We start from the raw sequence: 24,709 nt of genomic DNA on the forward strand, positions 1-24,709 counted from the left end.
CCCCAGAAAAATTACAGACTTAATGACAAAATGGGCAATAAAATGTGAAGTGCAAAGCTGCTGGCGGTCACATCAAAAGCCATCGGTGAACTTATGAACTTTGTCTCTTTAAACGGACAAAGGAAATGCGTTTTGTTGAGTCTGTTTAACTTTCATCCAGGCTTTTACACAGTGCTGTATGGTAAATCATTGGGGGGCTGAGTGTGTGTGTTCATCAGATGGCCAAAGGCTCAGTGGTATACACAGCCTCAGGTAATTACCAAGTCAAATTCTGACCCTGTGACCGCGGGCATCTTTTAGAGAATCAGTGCAAGCAGACATGTCAAACAAATAAAGCTTTCACTGTGCAATTTAATTTCCTCACAGGTGGGCAATCTTGCACAGAACAGGAGAAGTGAAAGAACTGCAACACTCCATGTTGTTCTGCCAATATTACAAGAACTCTGCACTTTAAACTTCCCCACTTTGAAATTTCCTCTCAATCCTTTGGTCGGTTACTTCACAACTCCACTTTGATTCATTTTCTCAGACCAAGGGCAAGTGGTCATTTCTGTTCACTTTAAGTGGAAAGGTAAAATGCAGAATGTGCAGAAAATGAAAAAGTGGTATGTGGCAAAATTTGGGATTCAATGGGTGACAAGTATTTTGCTACAACATAAGCCCTGAATCCTCTGTGACTGTAGGATGAAAGTGCCCATTGTGGGAAAAATCAATGAGAATAGTATTCCATCCTAACGCATGCACACTCACAAACACACAAATGAAATGTGACGAGTATGGCAAAATGCAGCTAGGAACTTAAAAACCACAACCCTATAGACTATTTATAGTGCATCTTTGTTAATATTTTTACTTTCTTACGACTTCTCCTAAGCTAGCTTCACATCGAAATTGACCATCTGTGTACAGAAAAGATAAAAATGCTGTTTGTGTAATCGAAGCCTGATTATTTCAGACTGGAGTATAGTCAACACAGGTAGCCAAACAGCATCATGCCAACCAGTTCACATTGTTTGCCAGCTAGATTACCCTCCACAGTCGTTTCAGCCCAAAGCACATTAGAGTAAAATAACTACATTCATTTTGAAGATGAGTGACTTCAGTGGGAATTAAAGTAGTTCCCTGCCAGTGTTTGTGCCATCTCTACCCACAGAGCTGTACTGTACCACGTTTAACAGTGGGATTTATGCCACCTCATATCCCAACTCTAAACTGCATGTTACATAGTAGAAGCTTTTGGGTTCCTGAATCTTAAACCACTTTCCATGTGCTAAATCCCCCATGATGCTCCAGTCTGTTTCAGTGGAAAACATCGATGAGCCGCATTAACCACTGAGGACACATAGTGTGACACACATAACACTTACCATGACATCTGCTTACACTCTTTCTAGATCTGTAATACAGTACTTCCATGTGTTTTTTTTATTTTCTGATGCATAATTCTGAATTATTTTGATAATACTGGATTATATTCCTTTAACTTACAAACTATTTCATATTCTACATATGAAATCTAACCTAGAGACTTAAATAAAGTGTTTTCAGCATGTTCAAAAATAGAACAGGTCTCAAAATTGACATAATCAAACTCTCTTCTGCTCTCTTAGCTCTCACTGTCAACTCTGGTTGACTCCTCTCTTGCAAAGCTGCAGCTGGGGTTGAAGATGCACAATAACATGATAGCTGTGCGTTTCAATCAGAAGCCACCTTATAATTTAGATGGGCAATTGCATCTCACTGGGCCCTTCATTATTTTTGCTAAACTTATCCTGGCCTTTTAGTGGTGTCTAAACGCCACTTGCAATTTGATACTAATTGCATTGTAATCATTTTCCCACAGCTGATAAAATAAATAGATAAAGGACTATCAGCAGGTAATAAAAAGCTGAAAAGTATTTGCCTTTGAGAAAGTAAATTACATTTATGCCAACAATAACAAATATTATTGTCAATACAAAATTAATCAAACGTATATATTGTTAACGCATTTACTACAAATCTGTACAATAGATATGGTTTATTGAGCAGTAGTTGTTTTTGGTTCAGACTCAGAAGGTTATTTGTAGTCCTTATGAATGAAATACAGAAACACTGATAAGAAGCATACAAACTTAGAACCACGCAGACAGAAACAGAAAGGTTGTCCCTCACCTGTTCCTCCTCTCTGTATAAGCAGGGTGGCCTCAGCTCCCACGGGACAGTCTTTAAGCATCTCTACCACTCGGCCATGTCCAGCTGCAGCCACTGGCTGCTGGTTCACCTCCAGGATCAGGTCTCCTTCTATTAGCCCCGATGCTCCCTGTGAGCCTGGTTCCAACACCTGCACCACAATAACACTCACTTATTTAGTTTAGTTTAGTTTATGTATTTATTTTTTCAGGGAAAATATAGCTTAACGTTTTTACAACTAAGCAACCGATATCGTGTATATAGGACATATAGCAAAAAGCTAATTTGCAGCCCCTGTCCCTGGTTAGGCTTTTAGATGCAAAACATATCTGCATAAAACAGAAAAGATAAAAACAAGAATCAACATATAAACTGTATATACATATATAAACACCATTGGCCCTGATGTGGCAACATAACTATGTGCAACTCCACACAGGCATATATACACAAAATCTAAGTGGGCACAATATAAGGATTATAAATTTGACCAGTGTAGTTTTAGTTTTCACATTGCTTGTGTTGTTTCAGTCACTGTTTCAGCTTTGTAGTGAAATCTCTGATTGTGATTTTGAAACTAAAATTATCATGTTTCTTAAATAAATATTTTCTCCTCCAACTGGATTTTGTACAGCCATATCCCCAAACACTGATTATGTACCAATAATTTAAAAACATGAATAAGAGTGGAAAATCATGAGATTAGACTGAACCTTAACCCACACTTAACCTGGTAAATCTGCAAGAAAATGGAATACGTGCATTAGCTTACTCAACATGTACATTTTTATTTAGGTCTTTATGTTGATTAAAAACGTTTGTACATGTTAAGACACATATTTTAATACAACAGATTTTTAGCTAATGGAATACAACATGGATATTAAATAGCATCTGTCACAGCGCAGCTTATCTTGTCTACTTTATCCATTTCTTTCTGCTTTGATTCTACAGCAAATGCACAGGTTGGCATCTTTTACTCTTTGGCTTCTTTAGCAGAGTCACTTAGACATTATCATGTTTTTAGATAGCAAATAATGTGAACCTGAGTTCACACTATTCTTATTACCTCAATCTTTTTGTACTTTGTTACAATGATTGAGTTAAATTTAGCTTGACATGGGGTCTCAATTTTAATTTGTAACTCAACTTGACTACTGAGTTTAGCTGACTACTGTGATTTTGCAAGAATACATTAATTTTCTAAAACACACCCGAAATACAATTAAAATATCAAATAGTATTGAAGCCTTCCTGTACTGATTAAGGTCTACTGAGGAAAAGTGGTCCATTATACATCACCTGTTTAACTCGCTGACCAGTGGGACTGTCTGCAATAGTGAACCCAAATCCTTCCGTCCCTTTCACCATAGTAACTGTCAGCAGCTCTGCACCTTGTGCTGCTCCTCCAGTAACCCCTGCAGTCCCTGAGGAGGCCATGGACACATTATCATCATGGGGTGTGAGTGCGGATGCTGAGCCAGGCGTAGTGGGTGGCAGGGAGGAGCCATCTAGGTGTGTGTCCCCAGGGTGAGGTGCTCCGGCCTGGGCCAGAGCCTGAGGAGGCAGCTGAGAGCTCAAAGACAGGTACTCCAGGTACGGGTCGTAGCTGCTGCGCCCGTTCACCACCAGTGGGCGGTGCTCCAGGCCTATGGGTGTCAGGGAGGTGCTCGCTGCGCCACTTGGGTCCTCGGGGTCAAAAGGCAGAGGATAGCCTCGACAGAGCACAAGGGTCACACTCTGTCCGATGGGCACCGACTGAAACAACTTGACAACATCGGCGTGTGTGGTTCCGAGCACACAGATGTCGTTAATGTAGACGATGACGTCACCTAGAGGAAAAAGGCAGCAAGGACACGGCACCTTTAGCCACTCTGACTTAATGTTGCATGTTATCAAGTCCACATGATCTAGTCCCAGTGGTTCACCTGTAAACATGAAATGCTGCAAAAATACACTTTGTCACAGTCTGTTGCCATAAATGTCAAATCTCAGCCGTTTCAGGACATGCTGCAGCCAAAGCGAAGAAGCACACTGTCCTTCTCAAGTGTCACACAGAAATGTAATACCAGTCCACTGCTACTGCAGGCAAATGTATGTGTGAGACAGAGCAGTGGGAGAGAGACAGGGTCAGTGTCTTGGTGCATGTCCATGAATATGACAACCATCTGCTGCACACTGGCATCCACAGAGTCCCTCTAATTATGAAAAACTCAAATACTTCAACGGATGCACACAGTCACAGTCACAAACAGAAACAGTTCTGAGTATGCACAATGCTTTATGATAAAGAATTTTTATGATACTCTGGCAATCACATGGTAATACAAAATGCACTAGTGCACCGTTCTTTATGGTCTTTTCAGTCTGATCACAACTGCACTGCCTATGTTATCTAAATTCATCATTTCTCAAAAGTTGATGCTTTCACATCACCTGGTTGGTTGATGATATTTACCTGCGATACCAATAACAACAAGGTGACAACAATAAAAACACCTCACAAATGTGACACTAGATACTCTGTCATCTCTGCTATACTTTGAACATGTGGAAAGTTATGGATTTCAGCTTTAAAGTCAAAGCCCTATGACAAATGCAGCTGCCTCAAATCCTCTATTTCACACTTCTTAAGGCACTCTCTGTCACATGTGTACACACACACACACACACACACACACACCATACATGTCACATGCACAATCATACACAATCCCTAAGAGCAATGCCGCACAGCTCAAATAGGGCAGCTAATCTCAGCCAGGGTGTGCCTGTGTGCGACTATGTGCAAGTGTGAACGCGTGTGCGCGACTATGTGCAAGTGTGAACGCGTGTGCCCGGGTTTGTGTGTGAGCAGCTCTGGCAATGTCACAGAGCGGAGAAGAGTAGGTTGGAGAGAGCGAAATCAGAACAGAGAGGCAGGAGAAGCTGACAGACCAGGATGGAGGGATGAAGAGAGAAAAACTAGAGAGATAGAAAGAAAAAGGTTGAAAATATACTGAGGCTGAAAGCAGAGGAGAAGTGTCAGATGACATGGTTAGATAAGAAAACATAATAAAGGGTAAGCCAGAGAGACAAAGAGAGATGGGGATAAAACAGAAAAGAGATGGATTCCAGATAAAAGCGCAACTGATAGGCAGAGGGAGAGACATTAAAGCAGAAAGCATGAGCTGAGATGAGGAAGGAGGATTCCCAGCTCCAAAATGAGCTCTAAATGAGCAGTTTAGGCACCAACCATGAGCAGGCATGGGGCCAGCTCGCAGGTTGAGAGCAGAGCACACATAAAGCCTCATACAGTAGTTCCTTCTGAGCCTTTTACTAACTGAGACTTTTACTAAAATCAGCTCTGTGGGGTCATCTTAAACCAAGGATCTGCTTGTGTAAAAGCAAGAGAATCAATCTAATCAATAGACTTTCTAATCAATAGTCTTTTAACTCAAACTCAACTCTAGAGGTCGGGATTTGGTGGCAGACTAGTACAAATGGAATTACACCGGCTGCAACAGAGGATCCCCTCTTTCCACATGGAAAGAGGGTTACTGATTTTGTAGATGATAGAGGTGTTTGGTTTTAGGAGTAAAGGGACAGACATATATAAGTGTGGCAAAGTCTTAAAGGATGTTTGCACCTTCATGACTTTACCTTTTAAAAAAATACTGTGGTCACCGAGTTCAGTGCCATTATAGTAAACCCACAGTGCTGCTGTAAAACTACAATCTTCCTCAGTTCCTCTCATTCGCATTAAAAGCAGGACGTTATAGTGCACCAACAGAGGAGAAAGACTTGCTGAGAAAAAGCTGAAGCCTGGGACACATAGTGCTACAGATACAAATATAGGGCAGCCCAAATATGCCACCAAGGACAGAATTGTCCTCTTTTAAGATCGATACAATTTCTGGGGATATTCTGGGGATTTATGTGCTTCAAGAGCTCTTGGTGTGTTACTGCAATTTTGCTCACATTTCTGATACGGCTGTCTTAGTATACATCTTGTATTTGTAACATTTGTGACATAAAAATGTAAGCACTAAGGAAACAGCTAAAGAAAAACTGCTGGCAATAAAAAAAGAGACCATAAGGAGCAGAAAAAGCCCCAAAGTTCAGGTATAAATAATGAAAGAGAACTACTTGTTTTTCTACAGAGCAATCACTGTGTCTTCTTTTGCAAGTTGCATGTGTCCATTCATGTGGGTCGATCCCTTGACAGTGAAAGTTTCTTAAGCTTCTGCTCTGCTTTTTTTTTCCTGGCAAAATCTCTGCAGACATCGACCATAAAATATCACCCAAAGGTTTACTGCTAGCTTTCTAGTTTAACTCACAGTCAATCTGTTCATGGCAGGTTTACAGTCTGGTAAAAATAAACATTGAGGAGACCCACAGCAGAGATGGAAGAAAATGGAGAGATGAGGATGTTTCATTTTTGTTGAACATTTATAGAAAAGATAAAGTCCAAGCAAAATTGGAAGGACCATATCAAAGCCAAGCAGTTGAGTTGTGGTGGGGTGGTAGTCAGTTTAGACTGCACAAGAGCAGGATGTCACTAACAGATATGAATCAACATGTAATGACTGGATTAGACCCCCCCCCCAAAAAAACAAAAACAAAAAGAAAACAACAAAACAACTCTGAGCACATTTAGATATGTGATGTGTAGGTCAAAGAAATATTAACAGACACAAATTCTAGTAGGACAAAAAAGGTTTGCCCTTCTTTGGCATAGTCCATAATGTTGAGGTGTAATAATAAGGCTGTAAGCATTTCTACAAACACTGCATCACAGTATCCATAGCGAAAGCAGAGACGGTCTGTACTGTAGTTTGTTTAAACCTATCTCCCTATGTACATGGGTAATTACCTGTGTCCATCTTTCCATCCTGAGCAGCTGGTCCATCTGGTATTACACTCTTCACTTGGAGGAACTCATCAGGTTCGTCGCCTCCTATGATCGTGAAGCCAAATCCCATATTGCTCTTCTGCAGGGCTGTAGACAGGAAGGTGCCCTTCAGCTGGGTTGGGTCCCTCGTGAACAATGGCTTCTCTGCAGGAAGAGAAGGTTTCATTTAGATATTATTCATTTTGGTTTGTCAAACTTTTTGTTTTTTTTATTTATGCAAAAGACAGATTTTAGTAATTTCTGACTCATTGTAAATACGCAGTCTTTATTCAGGTTATGTACTGTCTACTACATCCTCACATGCGTGCCTGAATTAGCCCACAAGGGGCCTTAGGGCGAATATGTTCTCTGTCCCCCGCACTGCCAGCAATTTCCACGCGACCCTGTAAATTGTGCATCTGGCCAATCAAATACTCATGGAACTGCCCATTTTGTGTGAATGGTTAGGAAAATAATGATTAAAAATACGTAATGTTCAATACAACAATAACTGTATGACAATGTGAATTTACAATTAAATTGGATTGGGAAATTGGACTGGATAAAGACTATGTAATGCGCATGTCCATTGTGCTTTCTTGGCATCAGTGTAAATGTGTGAGCATGTCAGCATGTTTTTATTCTACTGCACACACTGTAATATCTCATGTGTACCTCTGTATATAGCTGGCAGTGGCAGAGCGGAAAGTCCCTGGGTCTGCATCTGCCGCTCCTGCTCCAGACGTCTCTTGGCTTCCAGGACTGGGTTCTCAAACTGAGTCCTTCGATTGATGTGACTGGAAATACAGCAAATCATTACATGTAATGGGCAATTCAATACCTGATACCAAGACCAATGACAATGATTGGCAGTTCAGAATTCAAAATTTCACCAAAGTATGAAAATATTTTAAGTAAAATGTGGTAAAAATTTCAAAAGGAAAAGAGCTCTTTCAGAACAATGTTGGCCTTTAAGTGTCTTAAATTATTGATGCTTTTAAAGGCCTTGCACACATATACATACACAGTTGTTCATGGCTGAGCTCCTCTCATGGCATCTAAAGTACTGTAGGTTTATTGCACCAGTTTGAGGCACATACACATCGAGTGGGGAGATCTCAAATTATGTAAAAAAAAATAAAAATAAAGCTGGAACCAGAGCAGATGATTAATTGGCTAAAGATCTGAAAAAATATACAGTCAGGGTCTTTTTTTATGTTGACACAGAATCACATGACTAAGGCTAAAAGTAAAGACCTGTTCTTGCTAAGCAACTCACCAACATTTATGTGTTTTAGTTGATGTAAAATAATCTTATTAAAGTGTTATTGGAAAAGATTTATAGTGCTAGTCAGATGTTGTATGTAAATTTATTTGGCTAAACTGGAACTAAATTGAATGTACTATAATAAAAACACCAACTAGAAAGTAACATTTTAAACAAGTATGGTTCAAACCAGCCTTTTACTGTAAATGTTTAGTCAAATTAAGAGTAAGAAATAAAAAAGAAATGAGAATTTAGTCATTTATATTTTATAATGAGATGTTGTAAACCGTGGAAGTGCATTTCCTGTTTACTACAGAGCAGCCAAGTTAAACAAGTCAAGAGGGACACTTACTCTACGTAGTAGCTGCCGTAGATGGGGTCGTCTATCTTCTCCCAGCCATAGGGCAGCTCTAATAGGAAGAAATCAGAGGAGGGAAAAGTCAGTTTATGCTGAGGAGAAGAAGGAATGTAGACACTAAATTGAACCACTGAGGGGAGACAACATGAATCTCTGAGCTCACAGCTAGATGCTCCCAAAGTGTTCCTCTAATAGACAGACAACACTTCGATCTGCAGCAGCGGCTTCTTCACAGAGACACGAATCACAACAGACACATCAATACAAAGCAGGGCAGAAGTAAACGAACACTTCTGACACATCACATCCTGCCCTTTCTTTCCTCCAATGCTTCTCATTTCAACCCTCTCGTCCTTATTCTCTTTGTCGTCCGCACAGATCTTTCAAGGCCAAATACCTTCACCATGTTTTTCTTTTTCCCTTAAACACCTAGTCGTTTTTTTGCCTTGGATGTCCTTCGTGGCCGTTGTCTTAATTGTCTCCATCTCCTTTCCCTTGCTGATTTATATCTACTTTCTCCCCACTGTAAAAGAACTGGGTCAAGGCACCTATAAAATTTCCATACTCTACGTCGTGTTCTTTTATTTCACTTCTAACTTTACACTGACATGCACAGAAAAATAGCCAATCAGCATGTCTTTGGTTTTGGCTTTGTCACTGAAACCTCACAAAAGAATAAAACAATGGGACTGACATTGATCTATAAGGCTGAGTTAACATACGAGAATGCAGTACGATATTAATGTCACACAGGCTGAAAAAATGACAAATACACCGGCGGTGCATCATCGGGACTTTGGTTTAACCCTGAGCTCATTAAAGAACAAAATCATGCAGAACCTCTTCTGCATGATTTTGTGCTTTAGTAATGAGCATCAAGCAAACAAGATAAAAAAAAAAAAGCTTTACCAACTAGGAAAGGTGTGTGTAATTTGAATAAATATGTGTGTTGGTGGCAGGTGAGGCAGGGAGTGTAACCACTCTGTACCTCATTATCTCACTGGGGATACCTAGTCAGGTCGGGTCAATGATAAGGCCATTGGAAACACAACTTCAAGTCTGACCATGTGCTTGTAATACCGGTTATCAAAAATTATCAAGTACCACATATTTGCATAAAATGCAGGGCCTCAATCAAAGTATTCATCATTCAACTGCGGGTGTTTGGACAACAGTTAATATTTTGTTATTTACTTTTGTTTTTTAATTAAACGAACGGTTTCTGTAGAATAGATTTCCTAATGATTTTATATCCTGGAAGTGCAATGTGGTCTTAATTGGAAGAAAAATAGCAATGTCCTTCAAACAAAAGTGCCCTTTACACTTGTGAATGTTTATTATTTGTAATAGAAAACTTAATTCTTCATATATATTAATTGTGTGTTTGCCTGTACATTTTACATCCAAGATTCTTCAGGAGAATTCCCAAAGGCTCTAGAGATTCATTTTAATGTATTTGATTGGTTGAAAGTTTAACTATACCTATAAATTGTCGCACATTCCAGGAAGTGTCTGGGTAATTATCATTATTAGTAAAATACAGATCTACAACATATAAACCAAGGGATTAAACACTGTATGTTTTAAACAAAAACAGGTGCTGAACATCATGCAGGGACAAAGAAAGGTTTATAATATTACCCAAAATTGTACTCAATCCCCTTCTGGCTGTTTGAGATTCATAGTCACATACAAATCCCAACTCCATTATTTTTTACAATTATTTGGTCTGCATGACACGGATATTGTGCCATCATCCCCTTATGGTGTAATGTAATTATAACCAGGTTTGTGATCTAGATATCAAATAAACCGTGTGTGACTGTGTGTGTGTGTTTTGGCTTCTGAGCATGCTGACTGTGCAGCCCAAGGTGAAAAGAGAGCATGCTGCAATTATCTTTGCTCAGCTTTACCGTTTCCTCAAGCACCTGCCCTGCGCTGCCATTACCTCAAATGACCCTTCTCATCCTTGAGGCGGAAAAGTCCAATGGATTCACACTTCAAACCACCTTAAATTCCCTTCCACCCTGTCCACGAGCCACCTTAAATGTCAGTCTAACTCATCTACCAGTCGCTTGCCCTCCCCTAAAGTGAAAGGGAGACAGTTTCCATGGAAACCACCAGTGGAAGTCTTTTTTTTCCTCGCCTGAGCTGAGGGCTCTGTCTTGTCTCCATTTCCTGCCGCTGACAAACACAGAGAGAGAAAGAGAGGGAGAGAGAGAAGGAGAGAGAAGAATGGAGGGAGAAAGAGAGACACAGAGAGAGAGAGAGAGAGAGACACAGAGACAGAGAGAGAGAGACACAGAGACAGAGAGAGAGAGACACAGAGACAGAGAGAGAGAGACACAGAGACAGAGAGAGAGAGAGAGACAGAGACAGAGACAGAGACAGAGAGAGAGAGAGAGAGAGAGAGAGAGAGAGAGAGAGAGAGAGAGGATGTTTATATGTGTGTTATTATGCATTCATGAGTATATATTTTCAGTGTATGTGTGTATTAGATGCCTGGGCTGTGTTTGCAGGTCTGAATGAGGCATAGCATCATCATCTTTGACACAAAAAATAAAACACCTCATTATGTGTCTGCGTATAGCACAAGCACCAAGGGGCTTGTTTGTGCGTTCTGGTACTTGTTTTTGTATTGGTGTCTTACTTGACATAAAGTCTAATTGTGATTCCTCTGCATTAGATGACTCATCTTCCCTTTCACACAAAATCTCTCTGACCAACAGGCAGCCAGAAACAGATACAATGAAGTAATTTGACTCCCCCTAAGAAAATACAAACCACAGGCTCAAGATTAATGCAAATTGAAAAACAAGCTCCAAAAGCATGTGTTTCAGTAACTATTCAGACCACTTCACAATTCATAATTTTCAAAATTTGAGATTTTTATTTTATTTTTTAAATAATAAAAAAATACTTTGCAATTATGGATGATTAAATTAAGAATGGCAATGGTATCCATTTGCATTAGCATCTTCCTATGCACTTAAATCTCTTGCACTTGTATCTCGTGAACTGTGAACACTTTTCTGATAGGACTTTGCTTTGATGTTTTCTCCTTGACTTAGATTTTTGCTTGCCTTGTACCTCACTTGTAAGTCGCTTTGGATAAAAGCGTCTGCTAAATGACTAAATGTAAATGTAAATGTAAATGTAGATATACAATTTTCTACCCCGATTAAAAAAAGTTGGGAAGATGTTTAAAACGTAAATAAAAACACAATGCAATGGTTTGCAAATCTCATCAACCCATATTTTGAATTTGATGGCAGGGTTTTAATAATGTGAGAGACAATATAAGGGAATGGAAGTATTAATTATTTTCCTGAGAAAACAAAGCTACCATACCATACTGTAAATGTGAAATTCTACCATAAATAATTGTTTAAAATAAAAAAGTGTCATTCATGACTAAAAATTACAATTTCCCAAAGTGAGTCTTGACATACTTAAGGATAACTTCAGTTATTTAAAAAATTGTTAATATTATTAACAATCCCTGTACAGACTCTAAAACCAACAGTGAATATCTTCTCACCAGCATTAGCTTACTGTATTTGTCTTTGCTGTAGACATCTGTTTTTTGGCCAAAAACCATGAACATTGCCTCATCCAGACACACCACTCCACTGGGTGACATGTTTCTTCTATTCCATTTTAAAAAGTTCTCTGCTGGAGAACTTTTTAAAATGATTTTCAAAATGATCTGAATCGCCATAAGGGTTGAACTAAGAGAGACCCACCAGTGCATGTGGGATATTGAGTGGAATTACCCCAACTCAGAACATCTAGGAAATAGTTCCTCAAAATATATTGTAATTTATCTTTTATTTTAGAAGGATATATGTCGCACACTGGAGCGGTGTGTCTGGCTGATTTGTTCGTTGTTGTTAAAGAAAGATTACAGACACAATTCACTGTTGCATTTATTGTCTGTATGGGAATTGTTGGAAAAACAATTAAATTTAGAAAATGATTTAAATTATCCTTATAATTACTCGACTAATTAATCGACCAACATTCCAAAACTTAAACACATCACTTTAATATCAAAGAAGAATAGAAAAAAACAACTAAATGTAAATATATAAAGCTGGAAAACATGAAGTTTTAGCATTTTTAGGAGTGTGAGACCAACAGCCTTTTTTAAACTATACCACATGCTAACAATAACTTTGCTAATAATTACGTAAAGAAGGTATAATGGTGCTATGTTAGCTCAGTTTGTAAATGTTGCATAAATGTTGCATATTCCCTGTTCCCGAGTGGGCTTTCTGCCACTCAATGTTTGTCTGTGTCTGTATGTCCAGGGTGTTCCCCACTTCTTTCTGTAAATGGCTCCTGCCCACAAACAATTCAGGGAAAAGTAGGTATAGCTAATGTATGGATTGATAGCAAAAGACAGAAAAAAGACAGAGACCGAGTGAAAAGGGGGAGAAAATTTAGGGGAAAGAAAATTCTAGTCGAGACACAAGAGGGTGATAACAGTGATGTAACTGAGAGGTAACATTTTAGCAAGACTTCTCAGCTCTCTTCATATGCAAACCTCACCTTATCTCCATTTATGTTTTTCTGCTCTTTACAAGAAGCAGCTCTGGTAGGGTGTCATCATCGCCATGTCCTTTAACAACATCATTGCTCTTCACCATTTTTGTCTAGATTAATTTCCTACAGTATCTCACTGTTGCTTACATTCAGGGCTCTGAACCTGTGATATTGGTGTCAGAGAGGATCCCTTCCTCTAAAATGAGCATGAGCCGCTCATGTTTTTGTCAACCGCGCTGAGATTACTTGGGAACCTGAGTTGGGATTGAGTGCATATCAAAGGCAGGATTGAAACCAACACTTGCTGTGATTTTAAACTAGTCCCTCTGTGTTTTTTCCTCCTCTGAGTGACCGAGGAGATATGGGCTTATGTTACATAACAAAAGACGTGCCTGACAAAAAGAATGCAAGAGAGCCAGATCTGTGGTAACAAGCCTTTGAACTCTGTGTGTCAGCTTCAGCATATAGATACAACACAATGCACACAAAAGTTGCAGATTTGTGCAAACACATCTATACAAACAATTGTCTCCTCAAATTCAACCAAAAACCAGCAAGGGAGCAAAAGAAGCCCAAGAGGCTGAGCGAGGGGAAAGGGAATAGTGAATGAGGATATGAACTGGAGCAGAAAAAAAGAAAAAAAGATAGCAGATGAGAAGGAGGCAAGGGAAAGGGAATAACAAGAGGAAAGATGCAGAAACAGTATTCATGAAAGTATGTCTGAAGGTTTGTCTGCTTCCTGCTGGAGGCTCTGAGGCTCTGGGAAATCAGGCAGAGGGTAGTTAAAGCAGCTTCACCTTTTTCTGTTGTTCCCACCCCACATTTTGGTTTTATTCACTGTCCCTTTAGAATATAACATCCTTGCTTCCATGCATATTTTACTATAAACAGTATAATAAATAATTGTATAATCAATAGATGAGAGCAAAAATAGAAAATTGTCTTTACGTTAGAGCAAAGCGAGCATGTCAAATGCAAATGTAAGAAAACTGGCACATAAATAAGAGCTACAGGGTTATCATTAAAAGAAAAGAACGTTGGATTAAACTACCGTATTGTAAATCCTTCTGTCATCCATGAAGCTGCTGAGCTGTTTATACGGCTAAAGAACACTTTCTGGCATCTTAGAAGCTGCTGTGAGAGGACATGATGTGTCATTCAGGACTTTTACAAAAAAATTTGCTACATTTTCTAATTTGAGGTTACTGAGTAAAATTAAAATTAAATCTACAATACAGTAAAGTGTGGAAAAAATTAAAGGAGCTGAATACATTCTGAATCCACTGTAAGTGCTAACTAGTACAATGAATCTACCTCAAAGGTGGATAAAAAAAAGGATAATTTTACAGTCTAAGACCTCTTAAATGTAAAATGCAGTTGATGTCTGATGATGTTGGAAGAAAGGCAGAATTTCTCAAAGGCCCATTTTCTTGTGAAAACTGTACTGCAGGTGATGCTACCATAAAGGGACATCGCCAAAAAATTCAATTTCAGGTCAAAATTTTATATCAAGTCACACACAACCTCCAAAAACATCTCAAAAACCAAAAAGAAAAAACTTATTTTAGTTTCCTGACTTAAACACAGCAGTTCATATTTGGAGTATGTCGGTGAAGATTCTCATTCATTCAGGTTCGGTTATCAGAAGATTAGTCATGTCAACTGGACTTTTTTCTTGGTAAGAAACATTTCGCTACTTATCCAAGAACTTTTTCCCCCACATGCAAAATTGATTAGGTATCAATAAGAAAAACAATAAAGAAATCAGACCTACTGGCAGAATTGATAACTGGTGCCAACTGTTTTATGTACACACCAACTCCGCCTTTTTTGGCAGTGTGATGTTCTTTACTTCTGCCTTTTTCATCTCGTACAACCTCAGCTGTGCTTTGTGTTTCATGCTATTGCAAAAGTTAAGAGCCTAAACTGAGCTGGTGAACATTATAAACATTATAACTGCTTAATACACATTGTGCCACCTCACAGAGCTGCTAGCAGGCTATCACACTTGTTTCTACATTAACAAAATCATTTAATTTCTTAAACTCAGAAGGGTTCAAATTGTAATATCAAGTTCTATAGAAAATAGGAATGTACCTTACAATATGAACCTCAAACATGCTGGATATATTTCTGAAAGAAAGTACAAAGAAACAAACCCTCAAGAATTGATTTAGTGGGACGGCCTCTAACCATGAGGGGACACCATGACTTCATTAACCTGATGTCTCAAGTACTGTTTAAAAAGTTGTGATCACAGACAGACCCAGAAATGAAAGCAAATCGGTGCACTAACACTCAAAATAAGTGATCATACTGTGGCACAGCTGACAGAAACTTGGCTTCTTAACATTGTTGGCGCTGGTGAAAACCGAACTTTGCTCTGCCAAGACAAAGCCGAAGTACAGTATGTTGGCCGCTGGCTTTTGTCAAAAAGCTTTGTGAATTGACAGCGGTAATGTGAGTGCGTGTGTGTGTGTGTGCACACGCATGTGTGTGTAGAGTGAGAAACAGTTTGTGCAGTGCAGAGCAATGTTATTAGAATTCCTGTCACAGTTGGGCCCTTTACTGGGCAGAGGAAAAGAGGGAGAGACGGAGTATGAAAGTGCGAGAGAAAACGACAGAGAGGAAGAAAATTGAAGAGAGGGAGATTGGAATAGGAGAGAGAGGGAGTCATGAGGCGAAGGATTGTGGCGGTACAATGGAGAAGGGAGAAAATTGAAGTGAAGGAGAACAGATGAGAGGCAGTGAAGGTATTGATTCAGATCTTGCTCTGGTGAATCACATCACAACATAATTCACTGACCGATGGCTGTGACAGCAGCAGGGATGTAAGATCATCTCATTTTTATATATTTGATCATACTGAGTCTAGAGGAACTCCTGTTTACACATCTGACATCAGCACTGGACTTACTTGGTGTCAAATCACTGCTTTACTCTTTGACAGTTTTGATGCATTTTTTTATTCACACGTTGCTTTGCCTGTTTTAACTTCCTTTACAACAAACCTTAAAAGACAAGGATATGCCCTATTTTTTTTTTTGTGTATTATTTTAATTAATGATCACCGTTTGTGTGGCCAGTGCCCCATTCAGCTCATTTTCAATTTTCAGTAGCATCAGGCTACTGTAAATACTCCCTAGGGTAATTATTTGGATCCTTAGACAAGTTAAACAATTCAAAAATTTTAGAGAATCAGAGTAATGCATGACTGACCAACTCTAGACCTCGAGAGCTGCAACTCTGCCTGTTTTCAAAGTGTCCCTGCACTCCCCTCAGCTGATTACCTGGATCATATGTGTTCTCAAATTTGGAAGATAAGAGATAACTGGAAAACAGGCAAGCCTGCAGCTCTCAAGGAACTAAGTTGGAAACACCTGGACTAATGCATAATTGATTTTGTTTTTTTTTAGGGTTTTGTTGACAGTTGGACATTGCCCATTGCCGGCATGGTCTTGTTTGCAGTTATGCAACAAATGACCTAAAGCATCTGTTATTCAACAGAATAAAAAGAAACAGTGGCAGCACACTGGTTGTAGACAGCTAGCTACTCCTAATAATCACATACCGACACAAATCTAGACACATAAATGTTGTTTGCAAAGTTTATTCTATCTATATTTCATAATTGTTTTTTTAATGCAAGTCCCTCTCAAAGCCTGTGGAGAACATTGAGACCAGCAGCAGACTAACAAACACCTAAAACAGTGAAGTATTTTTGTGCTCTTTTATCAAGGTGGGAAGAAAAACACTGGAACAGTGAGTCAGGAGGAGACAACACAGGTACACACCGCATGAAATGCAGAGACGACACACAGACTCAAATGAACAAAAAAAAAAGCTTACAAAACAAGAGAACAAACAGGTAAACAGGTTGTTCAGACTCACCGTCTTCTCTACATTCCTCTGGTGGCTTTGCTTTTTTTGCGAGCCGAGGATCCAGCCATGATGTGGTTTTGGTGTTGTGACTGAAGCAGCAGAAAGAAATGTGTAGTTGAAGGCAATGAGGAGAGGAAAAATAGAAGTCTAACTAAACAAAATAGAAGTTAGACAGTCATTAATAAATAGTGCAAAGTAGCACTAATATCTAGTATGTTCATGTGTGTACGTGTGTGTGTATATATATATATATATAGCATATACTGTGCCAAATCAACATGCAGACAATGATCCGCTGTGGCCACCCTGAACTCACGGGATAAGCCGAAAGGAAAAAATAAATAGATAAATAAATAAAATTATATAAATCTAAATTATTCAACACGGCACTATACAGTTTACACTACCAGTCTTACATAAACCACATCTTTTTATAAGGTGGTTTACATTAGTTTCATATCAGCATTTTTTGTATATTCAAACAGTGTTTTTCATGAGGTCATAAATAAACACTTAACCCCCATTTATGAGCAACAGGCTTAAATGGACATGATCAAACATAATGATATAGCACATTTTCTCTTACTCTATGAAATACACTTCCCCCTTCTCAGTGTAGGCCATCTCCCAGTTGTCAGGCAGAGGACCTAGCTCTTCTTCATCTGCATCTGGGATTTTGGCCGGGGATTTAGAGGGAGATTTGGGGGCCTCTGCCCCTTCAGCAGCAGGCTCAGTGGAAGCTGGGGCCTGACTGGACAATTCAACAGCAACCTCCCCAGAGGCATCTGTGCTCTTGTCCTCATGTTCACTGGACTCTGTGGAGTGAACACACAAACATAAAAATACACACAGTTATTCTCACACAGACCATACACACACATGCAGACCTGGATGCACACGACACACGCCATGCATGATGAGTCAGAGCCAAGCCACTGCAGAGCTATGAATCCCCAGGGGAGGAAGAGAGAGAGAGAGAGAGAGAGAGAGAGAGCGAGAGCGAGAGCGAGAGAGAGAGTTGACAGAGGGGACATGGGGTCTGAGGACAATGAACATGAGGAAACAACATGTGAATGTCAGAAATGGAGAAATATGGAAAGACAGAGACTTTAGGGGTCAGAGAGTGAGTCAGAAATACAAGAAAACGTTTCTAGAGTAGCAGGGATTTTTTGCGATACAGAAGAAAGAAACAAAAACGTATAATCCAATAATTTCTGTTAGAACTGTTGATAAAATGTACAACAAAATGAGGAACAGCAAAATGACAAAAACAAGTATACAGACCAAAAAAGTCAGACAAAAAACAGACTGTCTATAGCAACACATTTCCCACAGAAAAAGATGGACGATGGTCAATCTGCCAAAATCCTGTTGCACTGTTCATTCTCAATACTTTTTCTCCCAGAAAAAAAGACAAGAAAAACTTTTTAGTGGTTAGTCTTTCACTGGATATCACTATCAAACCACAAACTTGTAGTTGCATGTGTAAAAGTGATTTTTGTTAAAGAAGTAGTTTTCTGTTAAAGAAAAATGAAGAAATGAAATAGGTAAACAAACAGTAAGAATAAAGAGGAAGAACATGACATGAAAGTACAAGAAGTCTGAGTACAAAGAGAGATAGGGGAAGGAGAAGGGGGTAGAGGGCAGAAGGGACAGGACTACAGACACAAAGAAGAAGCCAAAAAGTTCAGAGGAAGAGGATGAAAGGAAAAGATGGGTAGAGTTGTGGTATTAATAGAAACAAGGACAAAGGCCAGCGGCAGGAGAGCAAAGACAGCAGCGGAGAGGGAGAAATGAGAGGACAGGAGAAAGACCGGAGTTGAAGCCAAAATTACACTCTGGACAGTGATATTAGTGAAAATGTTAAGGTGCCCTTGTGCATTTTGTTACTAAGAACCAGTGCAGTTCACACTCAAGCAGGCAGAGTGTGTTAATGTTATGACTAGTCAGGGTGCAGTTTGTTGTCAGATTTGTAGCCATTTGCACTGGCTTCGCTGTATAAACTGCAGACATGGAACTGGGCTAAAGGAGAGAAAAAGATGCTTAATTCTTCCTTAAGGAACAATAACAGGGAAATTTAACAATTGCTACTGTAATTGACTCGTTTCTCTGCTTTGACTCAATCATACCAGCGAGACTGCAATAAATAACCCAGGGGAAAGTCCAGTTCTTCAACCAGATCTTCTCCTCACATAAATGTGATGTTATAAAATGTCTTCATGGTCTTGGCAGGTAACTAAATGACAGTGTTTGAATCTAACTTCAGACATGAGTAGATGAAAAATGTGGGAAAAAAAACAGCAAAGTGGGACATTGATGTCTTTTTTCCTTATCCTCTAATACCTGGTGTGATGGCCACCCCATTGCCATTGACAACTGGGCTCTCTTCTTCCTCCTCTTCGGGCGGCTCCAGGCTGGCACGCTGCTCCATGTTGCTGACTGACTGGTTCCTCTTTCTCTTGCCCTGGGCACTGGGCCGGGCTCCGGGCAACAGGGCTTCACTCACATTCAGAGGAGGGGCTGCGGGGGAGGGCTCCGCAGGAGGTTTCGGCGTGCCGTAAAAGTTATCTGAGGGCATAGAGGCACAGCACATGTACAGGATGACTAAAAAGGGATGTCAGGTGATGTAATGTACCGTCTGTCAGGCAGAGCAGACGTCCATCGCTTGTGGACAACCCCAATCCAGGTGTCTTCTTGTTGATTCACTGTTCAACTATCTTTGCTGTCTGGACCCAGTGACTGCAGCAAAACAAAAAACATTTCACACTTAGAAAATAAAAACTTTTAGACAAGGTACAAACATGTCACACTCATAACTTATTGAAGAATCCTAATGGTTGTATTATAAAACCTTGGTCCATGTGTGCTCCAGTTCAGGTTCTAGTGTGTTTGGCATCTGTGTTAGACACAACAGAACATATAAAAATAACCAACATATGCCCCTGACATTCATTTAGTTTGTCCTTTTAAACATTGCAGCCTTGATGGAATTTATTTAAACAATTATGAAAAGTGTTTTACAACATTTAGTTGAATCAAAAACATATCATGCGGGTCCTTCTAATTTGGTTACTGCTTATTAAAGTAAGGTTGTCTGACTTTCTTTTTGGGGTATTTTTTGGGCTGAATACAACTTTTGCATTTCTCCAGTGTTAAATTAGCCCACTCATTAGTTTCCTGGCTCTCAAAGCCCAAACCAGATGTTTGTTGATCTCAATTAAGCTGACTCTATCTAAACTACAACTGTTGCTTTGGGCAGACATGAAGGAGGGGTGGGAGGACTATACTGATATGACATATTAACAATCATTAGATAAGAGGTGTGGTTTAGATAGTAGAAAATTGCAGCCTTAAAGACAGACAGTGTCTTCTTCTGTCTGATAGGATTTGGGAAGAGATCAGTTTTAAACAACTTGCTGCAGAGTCAGAAAAACAAACAAACAAACAAGCAAGGAAAAACACTAAACTCCAAATATAAATACAACAAAATAAAAATGTCTCCAAGGACCAAGCGTGTCCATTTTTAAGAGAAGTTAATTTTCTGTAAGTTAAAAAAACCCTGTCATTGTGCTCTCTGTGCCTAATGATGCACACAAACCTCTTTGATAACATAATGATAGCTGTGCAGTCAGGATACAACTATAGTGTCTGAGAATAACACACACAGACACGATTTAATTATGAAATGCTTACCAAACTGTACAGAACACCCTGATCTATATAAACACATCCTGGGCTGCATCATTCCTCCCATGCTGATCCGAGCAGCTTGGTATGGAGGTGCAAACAGAAGAATAAACCCAAACACGAAAATAGCATGCATTCAATACATATGATTTCTTCCCTGGTGCTATTTGCTCTTTAGCCATAATAAAGGTCTAAATTATGTTAAATTTCAATATGCCCCTCACTATCAGAGAAATACATTTTTTGAATAATATTGAGGTAAGTGAGTGAAGGTCCACAAAGAGGAAATTAAGAGAAGAGCAGAGGTATGGGAGACTAACAACAGCTTTGCAAAGAAGGAGGAAGGGGGCAGCAATGAGGGACAAAAGGAGAATCAGCAGTATAAAGTCCACATACCTCAGTTTACCTTCATCCCAGCAGGAGGCTAACAGATATTAGCAGAGGCTCTATGACTGCCATCACTTCCTCAATAAGAACACTCACCCTGTTGCCCACCAAACAGAATTATCACATAGTGACAAAATATAAATGTGCACAAAGGCACATGTAAACAGAGACACGAGTATAAAACTGCACAGGCAGCAAGCGCCCACCTGTGATAGCTTAGGGACAACCTGATGTAATGCTTTAAGAAACACAAAGCATCCTGGGATAGGTTTAGACCAGGGCTCCTTCTATATACACCACAATGGTTTTAAAAAGAAATGTTCCCTTGATCCTGAATAATTATAGTTTCATCCAAAGGCATCTTGGCTTTGTTCACTATCCACCTTCAGCTGTGACTCACCAACTCACTCTAACACATACATAGACTCTTATATGCACCAAGCCTTGCACACACTTGAGTACTAGAATTAGTTTGCTATTGATACTCTAAATACTTCTGCCTTCTTTTTTCTTCCATCTAAATCTTTTTCCATATTTTGCCTCCTGTCTCCCATCCCTTCTTCTCCACTCTACTATTTTAATTTGCATTTGAAAATGAGTTGCTGCACCTCCAGTGCAGCCACCCAGAAGGAGACAGATTCCCCCAGTGGGTATAAGTAAGCTCTGTGTACACACACATAAGAGTACATGTGCCTGCACCTCCGACACACACACAGACACACACACACACACAATTTGTACTAGTGTGTTCAGCCACACATACTCACAAAATTGCTACTGGGCAAATGAACCAGCAAATCCCCCATCTGTAGATGTATCACTGACAGTGCAGCAAAGCAGATGCACAGACTTGACATGACTTGGAAATGGCATTTATCCAACTCTCTCACACACACACTGAAGTAGTCAACAAGCCATTCAACAACCACCAGAGGAAGCTGTAGTACATTACTTTCTGCAGACTTGTTTTGTTTACTTAACCTGTGTGTTCAGTAAGACCTTTGCCTGACATACCTGATCCTTCAAGTAAAGATAGCTACACTGTAGCTCAAGAAGGAGGCACAATTTAAAAATAGTAAAATAACTCTACTGAAATGTGTTCCCATTTCTGCTCCCCAAGTACCTGTGCTTGTCTCACAGATGCAGAATGTATCTTGCACAGCAGCCACAGTGCTCCCAGAGCTTACCTTCATAGGTTCCACTCTCTAGCAGGGCTCCACTTTGCTCCAGTTCCATAAAACGCTCCACACTCACAAAGTTGTAGTCCACCCCGGGCACCTCCCCTTCTTTAGGCTGCCTGGTCGTACCTGCAATAAGAGAGAAGGAGGAGAGAGAGTCAGAAAGAGGGAGAGGTCATCAGAGCCAAATAGGGCACTTGAGAAGAAAAGGCAGGAAGTCAAAGAAAGGGCCTAGAGAAAAGGCTGGGGAGAAAAAGACAGCAGATTTGAGGCAAAAATGTGTGTGAGAGGAAGTGGGAGGGGAAAGGAAATGGAACAGAAAAGCATGAGTTAGGAAGCATCATTTGTGGTAGCCAAAGCCATTGCACAATCGTGTGCCATTGACATTGAGAGACAGAGAGACAGTGAGATATGAGCAGAGACAGCATGTTCAAACCACCATCATTCAGTCCCAACATGCTAATCCAGTGCAGTTTTAGTTATGGGAATCAATGCGCCACTTTTAACAAGCATAACACAAAAGTCCTTACATGACGCACAATACTGTACCGATTGGATTATTGTCAAAACATCGGGGATGCAGAGGCTCCATATTACCATTCAGCAATTAGAGGCTCCCTACATAGACACTCTGGAGATCTCCATCAGGGCTGCAGCATCAGCTAGAGGAGTTTTGAGTTTAATGAGGTGCTGTGTTTTTTCATGCCTCTGCCAAGTGGACTTTCAGTTCAGGCTCAGTGAAGTCAGCTGTTATTGATTTCTGATCTGCATTGATTGTCCCTGAAAAGAGTTATTGGTCCAGAAAGGGGAGGGACAACACACTCAGGCCCATGTGGTTTTGCTTGAGAGATGTGGTTGGAGTCCACATGTCTGAAAAGGCAATCGGTAGTTCTGATAAGGCAGTAAAAGGTCAAATTAACAGTGCATGTGCTCAGGTATGAAAGAAGGGGAGAAATATTTACTAGTGTCATGATTAGAGTGTGAGCTGAGGGAGCAGAATGTGATGGTTGTGCTCTAATACAATATATAATACATATACAAAAGGCTTGGGGTTACTACAATATTAAAACCACTGAATAACATTGATTGGTCAGAGTCCACATGCTAACCCTTATCAACCATCAAAAGCAACCACAGTGGGACAATTAAAGGAATTGAAGAAGGTGGCCCACATTTTTTCCACATCACATGGACGGCCGGATGTGTCTACATTTTTTACCTAGGAGATAGCACAAGGATGTATTATGGGAAATAAGCAAGAGAGTGAAGATTTAACATGTACCACCTACCAACCAACTACGTCCTTTCACAGCAGTGGCACTCCCTCTTCCAGCAGAACAATGCACCCAGCCACAATGCAAAAAACTGTTCAGAAATGGCTCAAAGAACCTAAAAGATACAGTATGTTACCGATGTCTTGTGGACACCTTGATAGGCTCAGAGCTGTTTTGATGGTCCAAGGGGACCTACACAATATTAGGCAAGTGATCATGGGTGCAAACACTTCGTGAGTGTGGTGTCAGTCATCTGGTGAAGTGCAGGATCTTCCAACTGTCCCCAGAGTGTGATACCCTAATCATTAGATCCCAATCGATTGTCTGTCACCACTTTGCTCCTGTAGTGCATCTACTAAACATTCTGTACTGAATTTACTTCACCACTCGGAGAAGAGATGGCAGCTTAGCAACAAATAATAGAAATGAGACATCTTTAATCTCTCTGTAAAACTGTCCAACACTCCCATTCTGTGTACAGAGGTGTGTTTGGTTGTTCTCTCTGTCTGTGTCTAAATGTTTACTCAACTGTGTTACAGTGGTACCATGCCAACAGCAATCTCATCTTCAAGCTGATCACAGCTCAGTAGGACACTATAAATCTACACAGGTGTGTGCGTGTGTGTCTGTACCATATTGATCGGGATCAAATACCAGTCCCTGCTTGCAAATAATATGAGTTACTGTATAAATGTATGTTATTCATATTCATATAGATTCCCAAACTGAAACAGGTAGCCCGGCTGTGTCCTACGAGGGCTTGGTAATGTAAAAACATATTCTCTATTTGTAATGTAGTGGTTCTCCTATACTGTGTGCTTTCAGATGTAGTGCACTGCTAGAGTGGACATATGAGCGCTCATAATCTTTCAAATTGAACATGGTTAACTGATATTGATGACTAAATGTAACCCTTGCAACTTACTCATTCTACACTGTGTGTGGCAGACTTAGGCTTGTATGAAATGAAGAGTTGCCTAAAGTAGCTATTGTAAGTGTGTTTCCTTAACACAGAGAAAGATAGGTTGGGGTGGTAAAGGAGGAAAGGAAGGAAGAAAGAAGAGACCAGCAAGGAGAACAGGG

General features: G+C 39.9%; 1 protein-coding gene across 10 annotated transcripts in view; it reads right to left on the bottom strand.

Moving 5' to 3' along the window:
- The window catches only part of LOC137125646 (membrane-associated guanylate kinase, WW and PDZ domain-containing protein 2-like), a 66,441-nt gene that overhangs the window by 14,455 nt on the left and 27,277 nt on the right, over positions 1-24,709 (bottom strand). For all 10 annotated transcript variants that reach the window (XM_067501440.1, XM_067501439.1, XM_067501442.1 and 7 more), the window contains 9 exons: positions 22,362-22,481; positions 19,444-19,668; positions 17,687-17,915; positions 17,110-17,189; positions 8,665-8,722; positions 7,721-7,842; positions 7,028-7,210; positions 3,475-4,004; positions 2,155-2,323 (listed from right to left, as the gene is read on the bottom strand). In XM_067501440.1, the coding sequence (XP_067357541.1) occupies positions 2,155-2,323; positions 3,475-4,004; positions 7,028-7,210; positions 7,721-7,842; positions 8,665-8,722; positions 17,110-17,189; positions 17,687-17,915; positions 19,444-19,668; positions 22,362-22,481 (1,716 nt within the window). The remainder of the gene's footprint in view (positions 1-2,154; positions 2,324-3,474; positions 4,005-7,027; positions 7,211-7,720; positions 7,843-8,664; positions 8,723-17,109; positions 17,190-17,686; positions 17,916-19,443; positions 19,669-22,361; positions 22,482-24,709) is intronic.

This window comes from Channa argus, chromosome 4 (genome assembly GCF_033026475.1).
Source record: "Channa argus isolate prfri chromosome 4, Channa argus male v1.0, whole genome shotgun sequence".
Taxonomy (NCBI): domain Eukaryota; kingdom Metazoa; phylum Chordata; class Actinopteri; order Anabantiformes; family Channidae; genus Channa; species Channa argus.